Below are 25,593 nucleotides of genomic sequence, written 5' to 3' on the forward strand. Positions count from 1 at the left end.
TGAAAAAACTTATATCATAATAATTGTAAAATCTTGCAGATACAAGTAATTAAAATAAAATCGACCGAAACGGTGTGTGTTTAGGTAGTTCGTTTTCCAAGTCCAATATATAGTTATTGGTACCGAATAGGCGCGGACGGTCATCGCCGCCGCGTCCGTCGTCACCGTGACGGTGACGCTGCGTAAAGTTTCGCGGCGAAGGGTCTTCGGCGGCGGCAAAGACGAAAATCAAACGGAAAAAAGAAAACGACGGGCCGCCGCCGGCGCGTCGGGTAACGCACACACAATCGGGCGGGCGGGCGCAGGCGGGCGGGCGCGCGCGCACTCGCACCGTCGGACCGGCGGGCGGGCGAGCCGATGGGCGGGCGGCGGCCGCGGCGGCGATGAGCGCGCCCGTGTGTGTACGCGTGTGCGTGTGTACGCGTGTGCGTGTGTGTGTGTGTGTGTACGTGTGTGCGCACACGTGTGTGTGTGTGTGTGTGTGTGGCGCGCGCGGTGTGCCGGGTCCGCGGCGCGACCGTTGGTTCTGATCAGTCTGCGTTCGGCCGTCGTTCATACGCAGCTCTCCCGTCCACGTAGACGATCCTGCTCGTACGCTCCCCCGATCCGGGTCCGAGCCGCGGAAAAACTCCGTTTGACTCCGCCGAGTCGAAAACCGTTCGCGAATTTTTTTGAAAAAAATTTTTTTTGCTAACACTCTCGTCGTATACAATTTTAATATACATGTAGTTTTCGAAAAAAATTTCGTCTACCTCCGAACCCGCCCGCGCGGCCAAAAGCGATCGCGCGATCTCGCGAAGTCCGGCGGGTCACTATGATCGGTCCGTCGCCGTCGCCGACGCTGTCTCTCGACCGGCCGGCGAAACGGTGCGCACCGATCGTCCGAACCAAACGGTAAACCGGCAACGACGATAATATTATTATTGTAACACTGCCGCGGAAATCACCGTCGCGATCCGCACCTGACAATCGTATTATATCATATTATTACTCGTACGATATATATAGTATTTTTTTTTTTTATTATTTATAATTCGTTCGTTCGATCCGTGTATTTATCGCGTGTTAAACGTTCGTCTAAGAATTTTTTCCGCGTCCGTTTTCCTATATAATATATAGAGATCGTCGGAAATATTAATAATAATATTATAATCGCGTATCCGCGGTACACCCGGCAAGAACGCGATAATAATATCGAGTATCGTATTATTATACCACTGTGTACCGGCAACCTTATACCGCACACCGGAGGCGAACCGCAGTGATCGCCGACCGCGAAGAGTTCGCACGCACGAGGAAAAGTCGGTAGGAGCCCACCGCCGCTGGCACGGACGGAGGGAAAACCGGCCAAAGGTCGACGGCAGGTCTATCCGTGCAGACATGGTGTGTGGCCGACGACGACGACGCCGCCGCTACGCACCTGAATCCTCACCTGCTGCATGAGTCGCGTTCAACCACTTACGTGAGTATAAGTACATTTTATTGTCATCGTATTATTATAAGTAACCCACCTAAATACATAGGTATTATTATTATAATATTAAATGTACGCGTACTCATATGTACAGTAGGTATGCGAATTTCGTCAGTCTGTCGAGTCTCTTGACCGTATTGGTTTTCCAGTTTTTCACGCCTATATAGTTTTCCCGCCATGCCAGTCACCCCGTATACCTGGTATACTAAACGCGTACCTATCGCACAGGCAATAATATTTATTTTTTTTTGGTTATTATTATTGTTACTATTATTATTATTATTGTTATTATTATTGTCATTATTATTATTTTTATAACGATCGCCGTGCGTGTGGTCAGTCGATTAAATGCGCGCGATCCATATCCGCGGGTTCGCATTATAATAACACATATTCCTATACACATAATATATTTTAACGGTTTCTATTTCTATTATTATTGTTATTATTTGTATTTGTATATATATTTTTTAATTTAAAAATCTTTGGATAAAAACGTGTGAAAACGACCCGGCGTTGCCTTATTCGGATGAATAAATAATTCGGCGACAGCTCAAAACGCGTGTACAAATCGCCCGCAGTAGGCGTTTTTTTTTATCTGATTTACATATAATAAATAAAATAAAAATGTGTAAATCTAAGTTAGAATCCCATTCACACACGCATTTTTTCACACTAGTTTGTTCACTGGAATATTTCTATCTAGTCACGATGATTAAATCTAACAATATATTAATCTCGTGCGTTATTCAACCGAGGCGCCGCGCCGCCAGAAGTGTATTCAAATATTTCGTTATTTAAATTGTTTTTCAAGTAATATGTATACAATAATATACATAATATAAATAATTAAATTATCCGATCAACCAAGTAATAATGTATGGCTCATTGTTTGAATACAAACAAATGTTTAAACGTATAGAGGCACCTACATAACTAATTTTTTTCACGCAATTGAATGGAAAAATATAGAAACGTAAAATAAAAAACACAATAACTACCTACCCATATTGTTATATTTTATAAAATTCTTAGAGTGTCGTAAATTTTTCCAATATCGTTACGATAATTATTCGGGGATATATAAGGGATGTGTCTGAAGTAGGTAATAAAGTGATGAGATAAAAATTAATCGACAGCGTGACGTTAATCTTAAAGGAAATTACGATGTTTTATAATTTTTCAATTTTCGTTTGAAACGACGCGTCATGTAAACCTGCCGAGGTCGATTGTCGGTCAATTTATTGGTATTCGAAGAGGGTGGGTGTCTACGCGCGCTGACCGGTGATTAAAAACCGTCTAGAGGGCTGGTTTGTAATTAAAACACAAGTTAAAGATAATACAAAATTGTTATGCGTTAATTAAGGCGCCAACCGGCCAAGTGAACGAGAAAAAACACTTACCTATGATTAACGGTCGAGAAAATGTTGTTATTATAATTATAATTATAATTTTTTTATTCAGTAAAACGCCTAAAAACTAATTAATTTTATCAGCAGGTTGTGATGTTTTTTGAAATTTGAAAAACGTGTATAAATTAATCGCGAGTAATCAATTTCCGCAAACGAAAATTAATTTAATTTCGACAGCAGATAAAACTGTTTTCAGCGACCGTTGTACCGTTTAATTATTGTTCAACTCCGACCACTAGCGTGCTAAAACCATGATAATGAATATAATATTTGCACGAAAGTATACATTTTAAATGTATAGACATACCTAATATAACTTATACCGATATTCGTTTGAATTATTTCATTCAAATCCAATGATTCATAAAGTTAAGTTTTTCCTGAAATAAAAAACTGTGTATTTTATAAGTGTTTAATAAACTACTATACTCTTACCATTAGCCAAAATTCAGAAACCACTCTTTTTTCGTTCGATTCAATTTTTTCTTACATCATTTAATCAAAAATAGGAAAATGTTATATCCAGAAAAGTTTATAAAGATTATTAAAAATAAAAACTATTTTATTGTATATCATTTATCATACACGATACATTTTATTTTGTAAACGAGTAATTGTGTATACACAGTACAATATTGACGTAACGTAAAAACATTATAAATTATCATAACATTATGGTTATGTACTTATATATATTTTTTTTTTTTAAATAATTGAAAATACACTAGTGTGAATACTTTAGTAACGAGTTACAATTAATGATTTGGTACACGATAGACCTCTATGTATATCATATTATGTAGGTATAGTTAGAAGTGCGGATGTCCCTTAAAATATAATATAGTATAGTGGTTGAAAAATTTAAATATCTAATAATATGAAACTTTTGAAACTCTTGAATTACGAACTATTGTTTAATTCACTTTCACCGCAATTACCACACACGTACACACATACGCGACGCACGCTCGTTTTTTTCTGTTTATCAACACTCCCTATATACATTATTATTTATTATGTTATGTTTTGTGGGTCATAGTCGACAATTTTCCCACCTGAATGACAAAAATAATAACAATAATAGTAATAGTTATAATAATGATAGTAATAATCATAGTAAGTAAATAACCATTTTGAAAATACATTCTAGTTTTGTTGAACTCTGTAATTTAGCCTGTACGCGGTGCCCCAATCTCGCGCCCGTACGGATCAACTGACCAAAAGAGTTCAACTGACCGTATAGCTGTATAATAGTAGGATGAATATTGTATAGTAATCTCTTCGTCGTCGAGATAGGGAATACGAGCACGCGCGTGCTCTAAGTGGCCACGTTTACGACACTATATTAATGAATTCCTTTTGAAAATCCATCACATCGCTATAGACCGATAAGTATACATCGCATATATATATAGGTATTATAATATTATTATGAGAACATTCCAAACTTCTTCCCCTCTTGGTCTTTCGGGCGGCTGCGCGCATCACGCGGTGTAACAAGCTAGACGAATGGAATGGGAGAGGGGGGGGGGAGAACCTAGTGATTATTAAGTAAACTGTAGGCAATTAACCGGGGTTTGTCGTTTTATGTGTGTGCGAGTGTGTGTGTGAATGTGAGTGTGAGTGTGTGTTTACATACGGAATATCTAACAGGAGAACACACACACACACACACACACACATATATATCCGTTATTAATAGAACGTACCTGGTATACTGCATATAGGAGGTGCGTGTCTTTCGTTTTTCACTTAGGACGCAATCCAGTATTGAGTATATAATATAATATATAATGTGGGGACCCGGAGATAAGGCTCCGGATGCTCCATTACCCGCTTTTTCTTGTTTACACGAGTCGCGTTGTGCTTATAATAATCATTATATTATTGTCTTGTCACATGTACCGGCGTAGCTGGAAACCTTGAACCGGGGAAAAAAGAAATGTAATATATGAAGGTGGTAACACGTGGAAATGTCTAGTTTCTTCGTAACGCGTATAAGTGTAAGACCATTAAATAGAGAGCCACAGATAAAAAAGATCTAGAGCTCAACTATATACACTAAACTATAACTATAACTTACACGTCGATAAGTTGTCGAATTGTATAGTTTAGCTTTAGATCTGTGGCTCTCAGACATCTACTGATATTGTACCCCATCACTGCAGATAGGCCTCGTAAAAATCAAAATAGGAATTTTTGAAAGTTCAGTAAACGACGGACAAAATTCAAGTATAATTACGGTGAATATGGACAGTATTATTAAACCAATAATAATTATTGTTCATAAATATTATTATTAACTGTATATTATCATGCTTGAATTAGTATTTTATTTTTAGTTATGAGTAAGTATATTATATGATAAAAATTAGGTTTATACGAAAAATGTACTTGCGTAAAACTAATAGATAATTATTATTTATTATTAGTTATTAACTATATAGTACGTGAATTATATATAGGTATTATAATATATAAGTGGGCTTAATAAACATGTATAATGTTTAGATTATGGAAGCTATTTTAGTTTTCTTCAGATCATATAAATATTACAATTAGCTAAGTACATGGTTGTTTATTGATTTAAAATGCTACATATTATTTTCAATTTTACATATTTTCAAAACACCCTAAGCAACTTAGTCAGAGAATTTTCCCAGAAAACTCGGAATATAGCTCAAAAATCACTAAGTGTATGTTTAATTTAATGCGTTAACAAATCGTTTATTACTACTAATGGAAACAAATTATGATAATAATATATGAATAGGTACTCGTTAAGTGAGAACTACGTATTAGTTAAACACTGGTTGTTATTGGACATATTTTGTCATTTGGTCGTAAAATTAAAAAAAAAAAATACAGCAAAATGTTCATTACGCAGTCATTGAGCAATTTATTGGAAGCGCAACATTATTATTATATTTGCCAACCTCCGGAATGTCGGTCGAATGGAATAATACGACGATGAATAGTTTATTTTTTTGCATTTTTTATTAATTATCGAATAACCATACGTTACATACAACAACCAAATTATTATACCGTGTCAATTTTTACGTTTTCTATCAATATGAGGCAATCGTAATTAAGTATGAAAATCGTAATCTCTGCCTACTTATTGTAATTTAATTTTCAATTATTGTCGGCTTCTCAGTAACACGATGTCAATCTAGAATGCTCGTCAAATCTATCAGATGATATTATCTTTTGGACGTTGATGTGATCAGTCACTGAAGAGGAAGGTAGATCAAAGGTGGGTTCACACAATTGAACACTTGCCCTCGCGGGTCATCCTCACCGGTTACTGTTAACAATAATAGTCAGTCAACTTGTTTCATCGGAGACACTAATGCGATCAGGCTCGTTCTCATTGTCATGAAAGTGCCTCGCGGTCAATATGAGAGTCATCGATTAACCGAAAACTATACACGGACAGACATCACTATATTCTCTCACCTTCTCTCTCTCTTTCTCTCTCTCTCTCTCTCTCTCTCTCTCTCTCTATTTATTTTTTTAAACATTCTAATATTATAATTGCAACTACATAGTTGATAGATACTCGGATAGAGTCGGGTAGCCAGGATTTTCGCAGTTCAATCTTCGTGTTAATAATATTATCATACACGAAATAGACCCATATAACAACATATTCTATAGAAATCTGAATAATATAGCAAAATATATATTTTTCACATAAATACAGCCGAGGGGGGGAGGGGTGATTAAACATCTAAAACACTGTTCCGATAAAGTATTTTGTGGATTTGATTTTGAAAAAGCCTGTGTTCTAGGTTTCCGCATCATAACTATTCTGTGACTTACTTAAATCGTAACATTGATTATTAAAAAAAAAAAATCATAGATTCAAATGTGAAGTGTACTATAGTTATATTTTGTTTATACGAAATCGATTTTTGCACCATACACTATCAAAATACAAATATTAACTATATCGGTATAATAATATAACATTTTTAATTAACCTTTTAGAAAAAGAAAATGAAAATTCTAAACATATACCTATTTCATGAGTAGGTATTTTATGTGTTTTTTGTAATTGTATAATATAGAATTTCTCCAATATTTATATAATATACGGATTAGTAAAATGGGGTTTCGTTTATTGAGTTTCGGTGAGAGTATTTGGTCATATTTTAAGTCGAATGACCACTTAATAGGTTTCTATATATTGAAATCCTTTTAACTTTTCTAGAAAACAATATAATATAACGTTCTGGTTACATTTTCATTTGGAAAAAAAACTATATACTTAGTGCAGTGACTAATGACTAAATAAGTAGGTATGTCATTTACCATTTGGTCCACTGCTGCTGCAAGTGTCTTGAGAAATTGTAATTATAAAACTCCAAAAGTTATAATATATCTTATTAGATACTCGTGGTGTGCCCGTCACGTCCATCGTCGAGACAATTACCGACTAATGTTTATCGATCGTCCGCGTATTCGAAATCTCAAAGCCGTTCGAAAAATACAGACCACTCGGGTGTGATTAAACATAGGAAACAAGCACAAATTAACGAATAACTATAAGATAAAAATAAGTAATATTGGCTAATATGGGAGCGATGAAGGTACATATTGAAACTAGTCCTCCTTGGATCGGTCACGAGGTGCTCTGAGTTTGAGAAGTGATAGTAGCGTATAATATTATAATGGGTTTTATTTTTATTTTTTTTCCAATCAATAAAATTTATTTTAAAATGTATACAGCTATACGTAGTGCCTGCACATTACCAGTACACGGGTATGTCTCAATGACGTAGATAGTTTTAAACGAATTTCCCTTGGCTAGCAATCAAAAAATAAAAAAAATAAGAATGACGTAGGTATCCGTCCGACAATTACTTTTCACGCGGCCGACGGAGGGATATTCCAAAACGTCACCACTGACGAAGTCTGACTCGACAACGGCATTAATTGAAATTTATGTAAAGTGATGGCAGTTTCGATAATCGGAATTTTTATTTATTTTTTGTCCAAATCGTGGAAACGGTAAATCAAACGTGTTTGTTATTATAGTAATACATCGAAACGACCAGACGCGAGCAGTGCAGCGCACACTCTGCAGAACCTACACGCCGCGGATGATAATGGTTTACAACTCATTTTTATGATCGTTTATTCATTTATTTGTTTTTTACTGCAGGTCACTGCGGGTCGGCGATATTTAACGTTGATTGTACACAGTCTGGGTCTAACAGATTCAGCGCAACACATAATATGTTATTATATTATGTAACAATACTCGCTAGACATATTTCATTATGTTTTTTTTTTGTCTTATCAAAAGTCTATTTCCTGCAGCAGACTCCGAACGCGTGCGCCGGCCCGTCGGATATGTTTCTAATATTGTCCCGACCTGGGGTAACTATAAGTTATAACCACCTTTAACCGCGCGTGTATAGGTTTATACCTTATGTCACGTGCATGGTCGATCCAAGAGCGTAATCGCCGGGGTGGAAAGTGGAAACCCAATGACCCGCGGTGCAACCGACCTTTTTGATTTCGAGAAAAATCACTGTACTTGCTTTATATCGACGTTTATAATATTTTACAATAATATAAATATTTCGCAGTTAAAGTATATAGTGATCGTATTCGTATAAATTAATATTATGTTGAGCCTAATATATAAACGTTCGTACGCGCCCATATGCAGACGCTGCACGTGTGTGTAGAGTACATATAATCGTATTTCGTCCCGTTCGTTATCAGTCGTATAATATATTATAATAGTTGTAGGTAGGCAATAAGCAATAAGCATGGTACATTCAAGTACTGTAATGTACTTTGTAATTTTACAAATACAAAACAAGAAATATAAACGTAAACGAGTTTGAAATATGTATATATATGCGCATACAACATATTATGTATTGTAACAATCAAGGTTGTGCCTTATAGTCGCGGGTTATAGAATATTCAACATAATATATACATACACACGAAGATAAGGAACTCAAAAGAATGTATAGATATTATTAAATTGCGTTTACTTGGTGTACTTTGACGTCACGGTTTATGGTAGTGGTAATTAGGAATTAGCGACTAAAAATATCGATTAATGAGTCGATTGGACGTGTGCGTTCGAAAACGGTCGTCGTCGCGCGTGCTTACAACTTACTCCCTATAATAGGTATAACTTCCGACTTTTTCAATTACGTTCTCGACTCGTAACGATATATGACGATGCAAGGACGCATATAATTTTCCATCGATTGAATGTATGATCGTTTGAGGATGTCGTCCAAATTAAAAGCTGTGAAATCGGCCGCGGACATTGCATGCGAGAAGACGAAATTCAATAAGTCTCATGAAAATCGGCATCAACTCATTCATTATATGATTTTTAAATTTAATGTTGAGGATAATCGATTGCCTGTAGAGATCGAACGAGAAATTTTAGGTATTATTAGAGCATTTAAAATTACGGTTTTGGACATGATTTAAAAAAATGTTAAACTTCAACTTCTCGATTGTAAACTAGGGTCGGATGCGACGAGTTTATAATGGCGTTCGTCCCAAACGTTATAACTCAAATTCTTTAAGTCTCCCGTTTTTCGAGTATTTACGTTTTTACTCTATATTATATGACGCGTTGGGCGCAGAAGAATTTTTATTTAATATTTGTCTTCTATACTCGTGGACGCCTACACCTCGATTGCTATAGTTATTGTTTTCACCAACCTATAATAATCCATTTTATAATGACATAGGAATACTATTTTTTTTTCAAAATAAGTATACTTTCGAAAACAAAAATAAAATCATTTTTTTTTTTTGCTTTGTTCGTATAGTATATTGTGATCCCATCGAATTGTGTTTTGTCCCTTCAAAATAATATGCATCCTACAAAATATTTGTACCTTCCTCTATAACTCAACATGCGTACCTTAGGTATATAATAACATCCTTTTAAAACAAGAATAGGAAAAAATATAATGTAGTTGCACTTTCAGCGTCAGACATTTTCGAAATACAAAAAATAATTGATTCCTGTTGATTATGTAATAATGGCGCATTAAACGAGTTGGATAGTTTGCAGATATTATTCTAATATTTTTTCGTAACTATATAATATTTTAAGAATCCGCAGCGACGCTATATAATAATATTGTTATACGCGACATGAATATATTACCATAAACGAACACCAAGCGGTCTTGGATTCGCTGACCACGGCTTGTTCATCGGGACACGAACGTCATCCGCTCATTGTAATCTATGCACGATTGTGGATCAGCCGGTGTGTAGTACAACTATCATAGGTAATATAGTCGCACTTTCACCGCTAGACATTTTCAAATTCGAAATACAAAAAATGATTTCCATAATATCGATGAGGCTCTATAATATTATGTAATCGTGCTGCACTGAACGCGTTGGATCGTTTTTAGATGTTATTATAATATTTTTTCGTACCTATATAATATTTTAAGAATCCGCAACGGCGCAATATAATAATATTTTTATAATAATATCTATACGTGACACGAATAAATTATTATCATAAACGAACACCGAGTGATCTTGGATTCGCTTAGCACGGCTTGTTCGTCGGGACACGGACGTCGTCATCCGCACATTATAATCTATGCACAGACGTGGATCAGTCGGTGTGTAGTGCAACTATTATTATACAATTGCACTTTCAGCACCGGACATTTTCAAATTCGAAATACAAAAAATGATTTCTATAATATCGACGAGGCTCTATGTTATGAAATCGTACCGCACTGAATCGGTGAGTGAGAGCGTGAGCGGAGTGAGAGTACCGGATCGCTTGCAGATATTATTATAATATTTTTTCGTACCTATAAAACATTTTAAGAATCCGCAACGACGCAACATATTAATAATATTGTTATAATATTTTTATACGCGACACGAATATATTAATAAACGAACACCGAGCGGTCTTGGATTCGCTGACCACGGCTTGTTCGTCGGGACACGGACGTCATCCGCACGTTATAATCTATGCACGGTCGTGGATCGGCCGGTGTGTAGTGCGAGCATATTATAATATACGTCATGTACGTGTACCGCAGCGCGACGAGACGGAGCCCGGCGCGCAGCATCACGTACGACCCGGCACGTAGAAGTCGTTAAAAAAAAAAAATCCACACCGCTTTGTTTCCGAACCGATTAACTGATTTTTATTATTATTATTATTATTATTATTATTATTATTATTATTATTTTACTTCAACAACCCGCCGTCGGTTGCGAAACGCGCCGATCTGAGGGGTGTGCGTGTGGGTTTGAACCGCGGCGCGACGTCCCACATAATATAATATTATTATACATATTATAATATTATACGAATGTCATATTACTCTGCTGCTGCAGCCACATCACGCTAGTGCCTATATTGTATGTGTGTGTGTGTGTGTGTTTTGTTCATAGTATCGTCGTTGTTATCGTATTATTATATTGTTACGCACTAGCCGTGGCTATTATTTTACGAGTAGTCTAAAATCGAATGTAAACGTAAGTCTCGTCGCTAATCGCAACAATAATAATTTTAAAATAATAACGTTTTGGACTATGTTGTATAATACTCATCTAAACTATATAGGCCTAACCATAATGGTCGACCAGATTTAAATATTATATTCTCTACCTACCTACCTACCAATATAATATCCATTGAGTCGCGTTAAGTACTATTATATTATACTACACGTGAACCTACTAAAAAGACATCGTATAAATGGACTCTGTAACCGTTTGACAAACACGGTTAAATGTTCCGCCAGTCAAACAAACGGTAATTTTCTTTTCCTAGTTAGGCGGCTAAATATATTATGAGCCATAAATCAGGGTCCGACTCGAGGATTTGTCACGCTTGTTTTTCTTCACGTCCTAAACGATAATGACGTTTTCCGGCAACTGCTATAGACTTTTTAAGTGTTTGAAAACCGTCCGTGCCTTTTACCTATAGTTATTATATCACTACAATGTCGTATTATTATAGTTCACTAAACGGAGATAAACGAAATGTCTGTTGTTTACGAAAACGCAATGACTTTTGACCGACTGTACGATTGCCCATGTTATTAATAATTATTATTTATTTTCCTTTTTCCGGTCTGTTGCATTGAAACGTTATCTGTTGATCGAATAGTACTCGATGCAGTCGATGATAATATTATATAGGTATGCCTGCTGGCCGCGCTTCATTAATAATAATAGCTAAAAACATTGAAAACTATTTTATTTTCAACGTAGGTACGCTGCACATTTCACAAAAGTGCGATTTCAAGAGATCTACTCGGTGGAAATATACTTCCCGAAGAATAATATTTCACTATAGGTTATATTATGATAATACACGTTAACAGACGTTGTATTATATTATCATAATATTATTATTTCGTTAAAATGCGCATAGGAAATTCGTAGGTACTGAAATATTATTAAAGTAATGTAAACGGCCGACGACGGACAGATGAGGTCAACCGCGTGCACCTATATAGGTACGGCTACGCACGCCGCACACCATTTCAAAACGTAGACATCGGTTATTATAATATTATAATGTTTATATATACTTTGGTTTCTATCGGCGCGTGTGTACCTCCATAATATGTATTATTTTTCAATCTAAACACCGCGCGTTTAGAAACACGGTTTTCGCTGGCACGACGACGTGTTAATGAGAATAGGTAGTTTTCGCTTTGAACATATATTATTATAATATTTACTCGCCGCCGCGGTGTAAACAAGCTGCAGGCGGTTCGCGAGCATATACAGTTTTTAACACCACCGTACGATAGTTTGCACAACAACAATAATAATAATCTGACAATTATACTGATCTCTGTCTGTCTGTCTGTCTGTCTGTCTCTGTCTCTCTCGGAGTCGGCCGGCCGGGCCGAAGAGTGCAGCAGCAGCAGCAGCTGTAGGTACCGGTGTGCCGCAGTATATACCATTCACGGCGAGAAGACCGTAATATATTGTATACAATTCATTCGTACCTACCTATGTATTATTATTATATATAGGTAGGTAGGTAGGTACTGCACTTCTCGCAGCAGCAGCGGCGGCAGAACAATAATTACCGGTGCATTATACCGTCCGCGCGTTTGAGTGCGTTTTTAAGTGTTCATAAAAAAAAAACCAACAACTTTACGGAGGTGTCGAGGTGGACAATAAAACGCCTATATAAATATATACCTATACATAATATGTATTTGCTCGGCGTGTATTATGATTGCGTAGAATATGCGAACCAGCTCGCGCGCGTGTGTGCAGTGACCCTTGGCAACGGATCCTGCGGCTGCTGTATAATATAATAATATATTATATTATATTGTATATGCCTATATATTATTATGAGTTATCCATATTTTACAGGTCTAGACGACAATATAATAATAATATATTATATTATTACTATATTATTATGATATTGAAATACCAGATTATCGCCGGTTATCGTTATTGTAATGTACCTATATATTATACCTAGCTGGTATAATGTGGTACGTTGCTGATTGCGCGTATCATACTAATAATATGATAATACGACGTCTGTATGGTAAAGGCGATATAGGTTTGCTGCTGCAATAATTTCGTGCGGAACCAATGATATTGTATTGCCGTGAACTAACGTCCGGATGTCGATGGCAAGACGCTTGTACCTACCTATAATATTTATTATATGATATGCGATTGCGGGTAAAACGCGACGTCCCATTGTTTTTTTTCTTTTTACTTCAAACGCGCGCGAGAAAAGTACATAAAAAAAATTTAAATATAAATAAATACTGCAAATTACAATACATCGTACATTATATTAAACACGCGTATATTTACTATAATGTTTATTCGAAATATTTATTTGCTCACCAGCCTACCCCCCAAAAAAAAAATTCTAAAAATGTATTTTTCGGTCGACGGTGAAACAATGTGCCTGATATACGGAGATCGAGAAACGTTTGGTGACTATAATGGCCTGCGGATAGCCGATACAACGAGTACGTTGCGCAGTTTTAGTTTAGCAGGTCGTAATAAACAAAATATCGTTATAAATATCCCATAAAATTACAAAAATCTGCCATGCTGCTTCTATAAAATATTATGATATTTTCTATATTTTTCTATTCTATACGAGACATGAGTATTATGATGTTTATAAGTCGTCGAAACCTTCTCCTCACCGAGCCCCCGGTACGGATACGTTGTGTAATTAATTAACGTGACATCGACTACGTTTCCAAATGTCCATCGCCGTACTTAAAAAGTCCTTTCAAATCACAACCCGTTTGGAAAAGAAATTTCGGTGGCCAGATAGGTGTACAGAAAAAAAAACGGTTACGCGGAGTACGCGACGGGCAATACGATATTCGAATTAGAACGACCCTTCGCGGCTCTGCCGAGCACGCGAGTTACCCTCCACCTCCCAAAAAAAAAAACGCGTCCGTCGTCCGAGCGTTGTTATAATATAATATATGTATACATTTCAACCCTTCGCCGGCACAATATACAATACATCAGCACGCGGTGGTGTGATTTACGCATTCGTTAAAATACAATATATATAATATATGTTATAATACGCGTATGCTGTACATGTATATATAGTATAATATCATAATGTGTGTGCGCGCGTCTGTTTTCGGCGCGCGTTGAAAAGTAATAATATTAATAATAATATAATAATGCATCATAATTCCACCTTTCGGTTTCCCGTCCCGTCCGAACGGCGCACACCCCAAAACGAAGGTGCACCGCGAATCCCGCTGCAGTATATTATTATACGTATATACGGTTTTTGCCCTCCTCTTTATTGTATCGTGCCGGCCGATTTGCAATTTAAATTGGCCGTCGTGGGCAACCCTTTCGCCATCCGGTGAAAAACGATCCTTCGTGTTTTGAAAAAAAAAAACGCAAATTCAATAATGCATCACAAAAGACACGGCAGAAACACAGAAAACTATATATCTAGGTACTATTATACCTGCCCACCCGCTTCAGTAGTACGGGTCGAGCACTCGCGAGCGTGTCGCAATACGCTTATTCTGTCCTTTAGATTTGCGTTTCTATACAATCCATTTTTGAAAACCGTTTCATGCTATTATTATCATTATCATTATCTAACCATTAATCCCGCCGATACGACAATATAAATCGCCTGCACTGTCCACACTCGCGGGTGGCGGTGTTATTATTATTTGTATTGTTTATTCGTATCGCAATCCGTCGGCGGGGTTAAAGGGGAGGGGGGAGGCAGGGCCCATGGAAATATAAACAAAACGTAAACGGGTAATCTCGGTGCAATAATCTCGATTCATTATTATTATAATGACGGGCGTAAACCGGTGGCGGCGGCGGCGACGACGACTGGTCTCGCGTACAATCGCGGTCGGTCCACTTGCAAAATCGCCGCGGTGAATCGAATGACGACGATGCGTTCGGATGGGATTTCGTCCGACCGACATATATTGTGACGCGGTGTGTAGGAATCTTCAACGGTATAACTTTTTCGCGAAAAAATCGGGAATACCATCAATCGTCACAATATAATGTAATTAAGTAACACATTTTACGATTACGCGCTACTCATATTATTATTAGTACATTATAACAGCGCGTCCGGATGCGAATCGAGCATTGTGCAACCCCGTGGAATGCATAATATAAATGTTATACGTGTTAAGGCACGTCCTTAATATTTGTACTTATGCAAAGAGGAAGAGACTATATAGATTGCAATCTCTACGTATCTCTGCGATGATCAGCATATCATGTTCACCCACGTCAACGATTATAGAACCGCGACGACCGTCGTCTGATATGATTCCACTGTACGACATACGGCGTATATTATTACTATTATTGCTGTCCATCATTGTTTATACATAATGCATTGTAATATTATGTGTATTACGACGTATCTATGTCTATCTACGATTTACCGAGTAAACGGCAATTTCTATAACCGTTTTGGTGATAAATACAGCTTAATAAAAAATTTACTCGTCTACAATTATATGACATACCTACAACCTATTTAGGCACGACACGTGGATAATATCCTATACCGAAGTCCAAAGTATAATATACATCGTCTCCTTGAAGTGATGATCGATCTGAAAATCTAACGCGAGATCTTATCACCAACAAAATATATTAATATACTATCGTTATTCTGATTTGGTGAGCTTACATAATAACACTTAGGTTAGAAATTACTTGCACTAAACAATGGCCGAAAGAATTCACGAGACCGCGATGTCGTAAACGTATATAGGTAAAATCGTCCATGATCAATAAATATTTCAGAAATAGCTCGAAAAATGCTCGACTAGGGACTTTTTAATTTATCGGCATCGGTACTGGTTCTCCATAAATAAAATAACTGTTCTGGTTCAGTTCTGGTTTTAGATAAAAAAATAAATAAAGGTATAGGTTCCAGATAATTTAGGTACTGAAAAGGATAATAATTTTAAATACCTATCCTGGTGTAATTAATAGTTTGAGAAACATTAGAAAACTCCTATTATGATCATACGTAGTTTATATGATGAATAAAATAATTTTATTTTGGAACCTAAAAGAACCTATTTAATTTAAAAATTCCCGTTCGGTTCTGGTACTTTATTTATTAAAATAAAGGTTCAGGTTCAAGTTCTCAATATGTTAAAGGTTCTTTTAAATTCGGTTCCAGTCCCTGTGTTCGACGCAGACTGCAAAATATTTTTAACACCTGGAAATCTCTATAGACTGTCAATAAATTATCATACGAATAACTCCGTTTCGATCTGACACCTGTGCATGTTATGGCCGTCATCGCGACCAATGTAACGGTGCGTCGTTCGTCTGAAATAATATATTAAATGGTAGGTATTATAATAAATTTTCGTTTGCGATAAAACAAACGTTTGACCACACGCTGCTCAGTCGTCCGTCGAATTTGTTCTGCAACGATGTCACGTTGTACGCACTGTAAACAGTTATATAATATTGTTATAGTAAGTTTCACGGGTTTTGATTTTTATTGCCCAAATTATATTACAGATTTTTAATAAAGTTGTTGTGGTAGCGTTTAAATTTTTATTGCCGAAATTATATTACAGCTTTTATAAAGTTGTCGTAGTATGCTCGCGCGATACTTTTCCTTAGAAACGATATAATATTATTTTAACAAAGCGTGCGATGTGCTTTTCATCCCCTCGGCTGACTGCCGCCGTGACAATATACCCAATGGACTTTTAAAAATGTTACAGCGATAACAATAATAGTGTTACGTCGCGCGATGACATTGGTCGAACAATATTTTTCGTTTTCCGCCGACAACGCGTATCGACCTCCTCCGCGGTGACGATGATAATGTACTTCATAATATATTATAGGTAATATCATGTGCCTGGTATATGCGGTAATATAATTATGTCGGGATAATCGAATCCGTCTTGGCGTACATAACTCAGTAAGATCATAATATTGTATTATATACAAATCGTGACTCAGTTGCGTGTATCATACAAAAATAATGTTGCTCAAATGATTTTTGGTGACCTACATCCCTCATAATTTTATTATCATACCGACCTATAAAATGTCCTATTTTTCTTCTACCCACCCATAGTTAAGGTTTTGCACTGTGTACACTCATCGTACCCGATCTCTAAGACTACACGTTATTAAAATATCATATATTATGATAATATTATTATGTTTTATACCGAATAAACGATATCATAATATAATGCGCACACACATGGGTGGGCGGTTCAACGGCGGTTGGCCGTTATCGTTTTTATGATATTATTTTCACGCGTTTCGACCGCTAATCAATATGTTTTTACCGCAATAATGTTTTATTTTATAAGTCAGAATATTGCGTAGTCATACACAAAAACACGCGCACATTATAATATTATTATTGACACTGGCCGCCTCGGTCCGACCGACGTTCGGATAAAATAGCGTTTTATAATATTATTATATTATATTCACGCGCTGTTCTCGGTCGTAACTCACGGGCATATTATTATCGTCGTTGAGATTTACTTGAGATGTCAAACGTTTTGTTAACAGTCGGTATAATTATTGATTATTATATTGTTATTACCTATATTACAGTCACTATTTATTATTTTATTAAACATTTTTCGCTCGGGGCGCGCCGAATGATGAGACTATACACGCGCGCACATTACTGTCATAATTTATAACCATCGTATATTTTTTTTATATTCCATTTACATGTATCGCGGTGCTATCAAAACACTGCTCACTTTTTAAACGGCTTTTTGTTTTTTCAAACATTAAAATCCGATGATGGATAAAATGTTTTAACGACACGGCGTTCGCTTTCTTCTTCGTAATTATTATTATTGTTCGATTTAAATCTGATTTTTATCACATCGCCGGTTCATCATATTATAATAAGAAAACTCAAATAACGCTTTTATCTATATATTTATATACCATTTGATTACATATTTTTAATACCACGTTAACGTGTTACACGCCTAAATTGCATTAATATTTAATACGGATTCGTTATACTACGTATATAATCGTTATAAGCTCGATAGATTAATAATACATATATAATACATCTCTCGACGTAATCATTTTTCAAATAAAAAAAAAAACCTTTTATCCAAGTCACAATCTCGGTCGTCTACGAACGGTTAATAGAATAATATACATTCGACATTTTCGACAGCCGGTATTATAATACCGCGACCTGTCTTAGTATTATTATTATTACGATTTTCCAACAATCGCCCAATTAGTGGATAAATAAATACATATCTATTATATTATGGTAATAATAATAATAATAATAATAATATTATCATGTCGCATTATTTAACGACCGCCGCAGACGTCGATGACGGATCTACGACGCACGTGTTTGCGCAACCATGCATGTACCTATTGCGGATTTCCACATGTACATTACATTATACCTATATTTATTTACATAGGTGTTGGCGGTAGGTGTAGAGGTACATAACACTATTGTGTTTCGTCGTAATAACAATATTGTAATATCGGCCGAGTGTCTAATTATTTGTGACGTCCGTCATCCGTTCCCCAGATAGATTACAACAAGCGGAATACTTTAAAATTATTATTGAGCGTAATATTAAAACAACGATTGTTCGATATATTGTTTTACGTTATAACGGCGTATTGCGAAAATACGATAAACCTGAAGACGTGAGTGCAATGTGCAAATCGTCGAAAGAACAAATTATATAAATACAAACGCAGAAATTATTTGGCATAACTTTATCGTAATAATATTACTATAAATATTACTTATCATATTATATAAGTATTGTAGACCGACCGCGTATTGACGGGTTGAAACAGTATATATTTTAATTTCAACCTTTTAACTTGACGTAGGTGCCTATACAGTTTTTGTGGTTTTTTTTTTACATCGATTTGGTTTAGTGTAAACGTCAACTCTCATATTAAAATCCCGTTCAAGCGTATTATAAATTTTACTCACGTACATTTATACGTCACTATAAAGGGACACATTTTAAAACGTTTAAAAAAAAAAATGTATGCATGTTGAGCGAACAGTTTTTACTTTTAATTATAGTTTTTTATTCATTAAAACTCGTTGACATCAGCCCTGGTGGATTAACCATATGTACCTTGCAGTCCCACGTGTATGCGAAAATTACGCTTCAAAAATCATTGACATGACACAAGCCGATATATAATGTGACATGTTGTTCATTTTTTATGCTGTGGGTTTAAATCATTCGTCAACTCACCCTATAGCTGCTCGGATTTCGGTAAATTTTTCGTATAACGACAATATTAATATTATACAGTATTTTCCGGCGAATTTTTTTTAATAACAGCAATTATTAATATTAACACAAGAATTTTGTAAGTTTCTTTATGTTTACGATGGGAATCGGTGGGAAGCGCGTGGAGAGGATGAGATACAACGGACGCGTATAGACACCTATGTCAAGAATCATATTTTGGTGTGGTCACGAAATCGTATTAAGCCATTGACCACCGGCTTAACGTTTCAAGTACATAACTCAGTTATAATCAGTTATAACTGTTTATTTTTTACGCCTAATTGTGATGCGGACAGCTGTATACGACAACAATAATAGCAATACAACATTTACTCGAAAAAGGCACAAAACATGAATTGTTTAACTTTTGGAATCACATGTCCACATTATATGGAATATCTCTACATTTCTTTTCTTTCATCGCTCTGTTTTTCTTAAAGCCTATGACCTAACTTATCGAATTTTTCTGTACTGTATACATGTATAGGTACTTATAATGAATACGCTGAAGGACACCGAAAACATCCCGTGTCGTATGCGACTGCAGATGAATAATTTAATTAGAATGTCTTTAAACATTTTTATGACCTGTGCTCGAGGGCCTCGTTCGATATTTAGAAAACCGTACGTCATATTTAGTTATTATTATATTGGAGCACCGAGCATGATGGCGTATAATAATATTTTGTAAAAAAGAGAGCGAGACCAGCAGCAAAGTATAAAATGTGTACACATAACTCATTACACTGTAGGTACACGAGATACATGCATATTGTATATATAACACGCGTGTTATAATCATTGTATTGACGCGCGCATGATTTATATTAATTTATGTTAATTTGGCAGAAACAATTACGCAAGTCGATTGGGAAAAAAAAATGAAAAGAATAAAAACAAAATGAACCCGCGGCGGTGTGTCATTTTCAATGTAATGCAAACACACATGTATAACTTAATTAAAATAATAATAATAATAATAGTAATGCCGCCGTCGCTCGTTTGACTCGCCGAACCGGCTGCCGTGCGCGATATTACACTACATATTATATACCTATGTAAGCCGGAAAAACCTAACTCTGCCGCCGGGCTATCGAGCACACACACACACACACACATACACGCTGACTAAGTAAAAGTATAATATAATATAATATTATATTATTACGTATGTGTACGTGCGCAGACAGTGTCCATGTGACCACCAATGGACGTGCCGGGCGATCCAGCTATAACGCCCAACCAGTGGCGACCGGTTTCGACGAGTCGCGTCCCCATGTCGGAGGTCTACGAGTTTCCCGGCGATATCCGCAAGCCACGACTTACGATTAATACACGTTTACCACCACTATTTGGTGTACAAACACGATAAATTATTATCATACTGTTGTTGAGAAAAATGTTCGACGACCGATGTGCTAACATAGCATATAACTCGGGGGTGGGGCCGGTTGGGATTTCGCCGCGGAGACTCGCGAATGCCCGTTCGGTCGTGCGAATTCATATACCTATCTCGAAGATGGCCTATATATATAATATGGTTTTCGTACCTACGTGAAACGTTGCAATCATGAGGAGGCGGCAGACGCGGTATAGGCGGTGCGGGGGTTGTGATTGAAACAACCTATATTCGTAAGACAGTGTAACACATGGCAATTTTTACGAAAATTCCTATCGACTTCAACACTTCTACATAATATTATTTTAAGTTCGGACGGAAATAAGGCACTAGGTATATTTTTTCTAAATTTGAATCGGTCCAGTTACGTGATTTCACTTCCCCGTTCGGTGGATAAGTATTTTGAAAAAAAACCAAACACCTATACACATGATACATTCACACATTGCATATGGCCACAGGAGGGTCGACGAATCTAAACGTCACGCAACTATATATAGATTATAATAGGTACCTATATAATTTAATAATACGCATTATGCAATAGGTGCACTCGAGATTCTTTTGTAACAAATTTGCCCTATATTTTGCGAGCACATTATTATATATACTTACAATCTACATACATCGTTACTATATATACGTTAAACAGCATAATGTAATACGTTATATGCACACGTTTCGCGGTCAAAGCCGATAAGCGTACCGGTTGTTATAATAATAATTATTAATAACAATAATGATAACACTTCGTCTGTTTATAATATATAGATGTATATATACATATATATATATATGTGTGTGTGTGTGTGTGTCGCATGCGATTTTCTTCATCACGTCATCCTAGTCCGAGTGCAACGCCATCGAATATACTTCTCCTGGTGGCGTGTAAGCACTCCCGAGGGCATTGTACTGATAATTAATATTATTAACCGGCAAATAGTGCCACTTTCATGTGGAAAATCCAATCTGATTCGCATCTGCGTTTTAACTCCATCAAAGTTATGTTTTACTTTATCAAAGTATAATGTAATCACTTATGGTTAGGTACCTAGGTACTGCATTATGCACTACACATACACAGCATGCTATTATTATAATATGAGTATTACGCTGCAGACGTTAAACGATTGCATAAAATATGCTCAAAACACACGATTCCAAGAAATGCTTTCATAGTTCAAACCTCCGATTGCCAAACCACTACCGTGTTTGGGTAAGTATACTTCAAAAACAGTTTCCTAGTAGTACTTACTTGGCTACTGCGATGTTATAGGTAGGTACGCGCACCTTGGCAATAATTATAATTTATATGTATACGTCGCATTGGAAAGTTCAAAAGCGTAGTAGGTGCTTTATATATTATATAAAACATAATAATTATATTAAATATTAAAAATTATACGCATTCCAAGATAATATGGGCTTGTAGACGATATATAGTTGGAACAGTGAACGCGAAACGATTGGGATTTACGATACGAATTATAATAATAATATATAATATTATACTCACGATATAATAACAATAAATCGAATTATTATGAGACAAACAGGCCACGGTAACACTCGATAGTGGCCACCTTATCGTTGTGATTGATTCTCGAATTACAGACTGCCACTCGTCGTGGAATATCTAAAACTCCTTATAAAGAGTGGAAACCGATTTAAATAATAATATATTATATTATATTTCTCGCGGTAACCTAGCGTACAATTTGTGAGTGTGTGTGCGAGTGTTGGTGTGGTTGCGTGCTGTATTTATATTATATATCATATATATGCGCACGATCGTCTCGGTATTTATCGTCATCGCGCCGTTTGTCCGCGTCCGATATAATAATACTAATTTATAATAATTATACATATACATATATAATATATATATATATATATTATATATATATATGTATGTAGGTTGTATACTGACAATCGATCGAAGTCGTAGAAATGTCCAACGTCGCGTAACATATAATCCGGGGCAAAAGCCAATAAAATGCAACGACAAGTATTCGGCTCATATATGATTACATTCGAAGGTTTTATTAATGCCTACACTGGCACTCACTCACACACACACACACACACACACACACGATATTATTTTATAGACGGTTTTTGTACTTTGGTTTTCAATAAAAATAATATTATAATAAGTTAGTTTCTCCGAAATGGTTTGAGACCGGCGGCAGTATAATATAGTTTCCTGCTACGACATTTATATATTATTATCTGTATACAAATAGGTCTTTTATTCGACGGACGACTTTATATCGAAAACGCAATTTATTTCGCTGCGGTGACAACGAGACAACACGCGACGATAGTATAGTTGTACAAGCGACCATCATAATATAATAATATTGGAAGTGAGATTGTTTTTTCAATATAATCATAATATAGAAGCAGTTGCGCAAGAACCCAACAGGCACTGTGTATACAATTTAAAAAAAATTAACCAAGTACGCACTAGAACAACAATCATATATAATAGTAATAGTAAAAAAAATATAATCGTGTTCGATGATTGAAATTGTTTGTACAGATTTTTTAATTACAATATTTTGTTTTAACTCCGAGCCGCATGCGGTAATACGATGCTATATAGGTATATACACTTTAAACGGGTGTCGGCAAGAACGATTAAAAGAAAAAAACCATTTGCCCTCGGATAATTAATAATGATTAGGTATCTACATAGTATTATAATATTATACGTTCGTTTTCTGAAAACGACATTATAGAATCGTGCCATTCTCTGGTTCGCTCGTCGAAGTGCCGGAAAAAAATGTGTTCGATATTTGTTTAAATAAATTGTTATTATCTATATCTCGCATACCTATTATATTATATACTGTTGTTTTAGATAGTATATACGGATTTCGTTCAGTAGAGGTGTCACAAACGAGACGACGCGTTAAAAAGGGTTATAAAAGTTTATGTAATGGGTCTGATAAGGCGTCGTATGGAATGCCGGTATATGCATACGAATGTGTACAAGTCATTTAAATCCCGTGCCTATATAATAATACCTATAAATTCGTATAATATATTATATTTATAGGTATATAATATAGATATATCATATTGTTATATATATTATATCGGTTGATTATACACGGGTGTCTTAAGTAAATCTACATAGAAATGTGTGCTTTTCGTGAATATTTGCCTTAGGGCGGAGATTGACGATCACTCAAAGCCGAAGGTTATTTAATATTACTATCCCATAATAATAATAATAATACATAGCCGGGAGCTGAACACAACGAACTCACTATATAAACTAGTATATTATTATTAAATGAGGAGTTGAGTGACGCAATGTCCGTACACACAGACCGACAGCGGTCGCTATACTCGAAAACTCTTTTCTTGAAAACAATAATAACATATATTTTTAAACTATAACAAAGTCCGCGTAGTAATAAAATATTATTTTTCGAGTAGTTATAAATCTCGATGAGAAAAATGTCAACGGCATAAAATATTATATTATCGACTGTAATGCACGTAGCTGTACTTTAGAAAATGTGTTTTCCGAAAAGTTTAGTTTCAAATGCCGAAAAAGATTTCACGCTCGCAATTGCTGTGACTTAGCTAACTGCGCAAACAACCGTTACTAGCGGTGCAGGCAGCGTCGAGTTTCTAAAAAGGCTTCGGTAAAAAAAATAATAATAATCGTAATCGCCTTAATTCGGACACATATTTGTCATATCGTCTTACTCGAATATTACTTACTGCAGTACATTCATAATAATGATATTATCATGTCTCTTTGTATATACGTTATAATATTATAATGTGCACCCGCTATGGTTTTTACACAGTAACTACATAATATATATACACAAGTCCACGTTATTTCTAAACCGTCATGTTATAGGTATGGTATATATATTTTATCGCCGTGTAATGCTTATATATATATACGTCGACTTCAGTTTAGACTTTAGCCGACACGTCTCGAGTGCGTTATAAAAATTACAAATAATAAAACGGAATAAGTATAATTATTTTACCTATGTATTATATAATGTGCACCTACAATATCGCATACATATTTTGTTCGTGGTATACGGTTATGTGCGTATGGGCCATAACGGCATGATGCCGCTGTACAGAAATGATTTTCTTAGGAATCGCATTGGGTCGATTTAGAAAATATAAGCACATCGATGGAGTGGGGAGAGTGCAATAAACACATAAAAAGGGTAACTATCATTAATAATATTACTACCAATATACATCCAAAGTACTTTCAAAAGTATACTTACCTATATGCATATTATGTTTATTTCTTAGAAAAGCATTTCCAAGCACATTTTTCTTTTTTACCGGTATTTCTTAACCATCCGTTTGTAACACGACGAGATACAACCTTAAATACAGAATATCTAATACCTACTTGTTAATTGTATTTGTGGTAGTTTATAACCTGGTGTATACAAAAGTATATAGTAACTATATACTATAGTTAAT

At 35.8% G+C, this 25,593-nt stretch overlaps 1 protein-coding gene across 1 annotated transcript in view; it reads left to right on the top strand.

The window, feature by feature from the left end:
* Positions 1-520: 520 nt before the first annotated feature.
* LOC100569010 (merozoite surface antigen 2) overlaps positions 521-25,593 on the top strand; it is a 53,394-nt gene continuing 28,321 nt past the window's right edge. The window contains exon 1 of the mRNA XM_003244288.4: positions 521-1,462. Coding sequence (XP_003244336.1) covers positions 1,440-1,462 — 23 coding nt within the window. The 5' untranslated portion in view covers positions 521-1,439. The remainder of the gene's footprint in view (positions 1,463-25,593) is intronic.

The sequence above is a fragment of the Acyrthosiphon pisum genome, chromosome X (assembly GCF_005508785.2).
Source record: "Acyrthosiphon pisum isolate AL4f chromosome X, pea_aphid_22Mar2018_4r6ur, whole genome shotgun sequence".
In the NCBI taxonomy this organism is placed as follows: Eukaryota; Metazoa; Arthropoda; class Insecta; order Hemiptera; family Aphididae; genus Acyrthosiphon; species Acyrthosiphon pisum.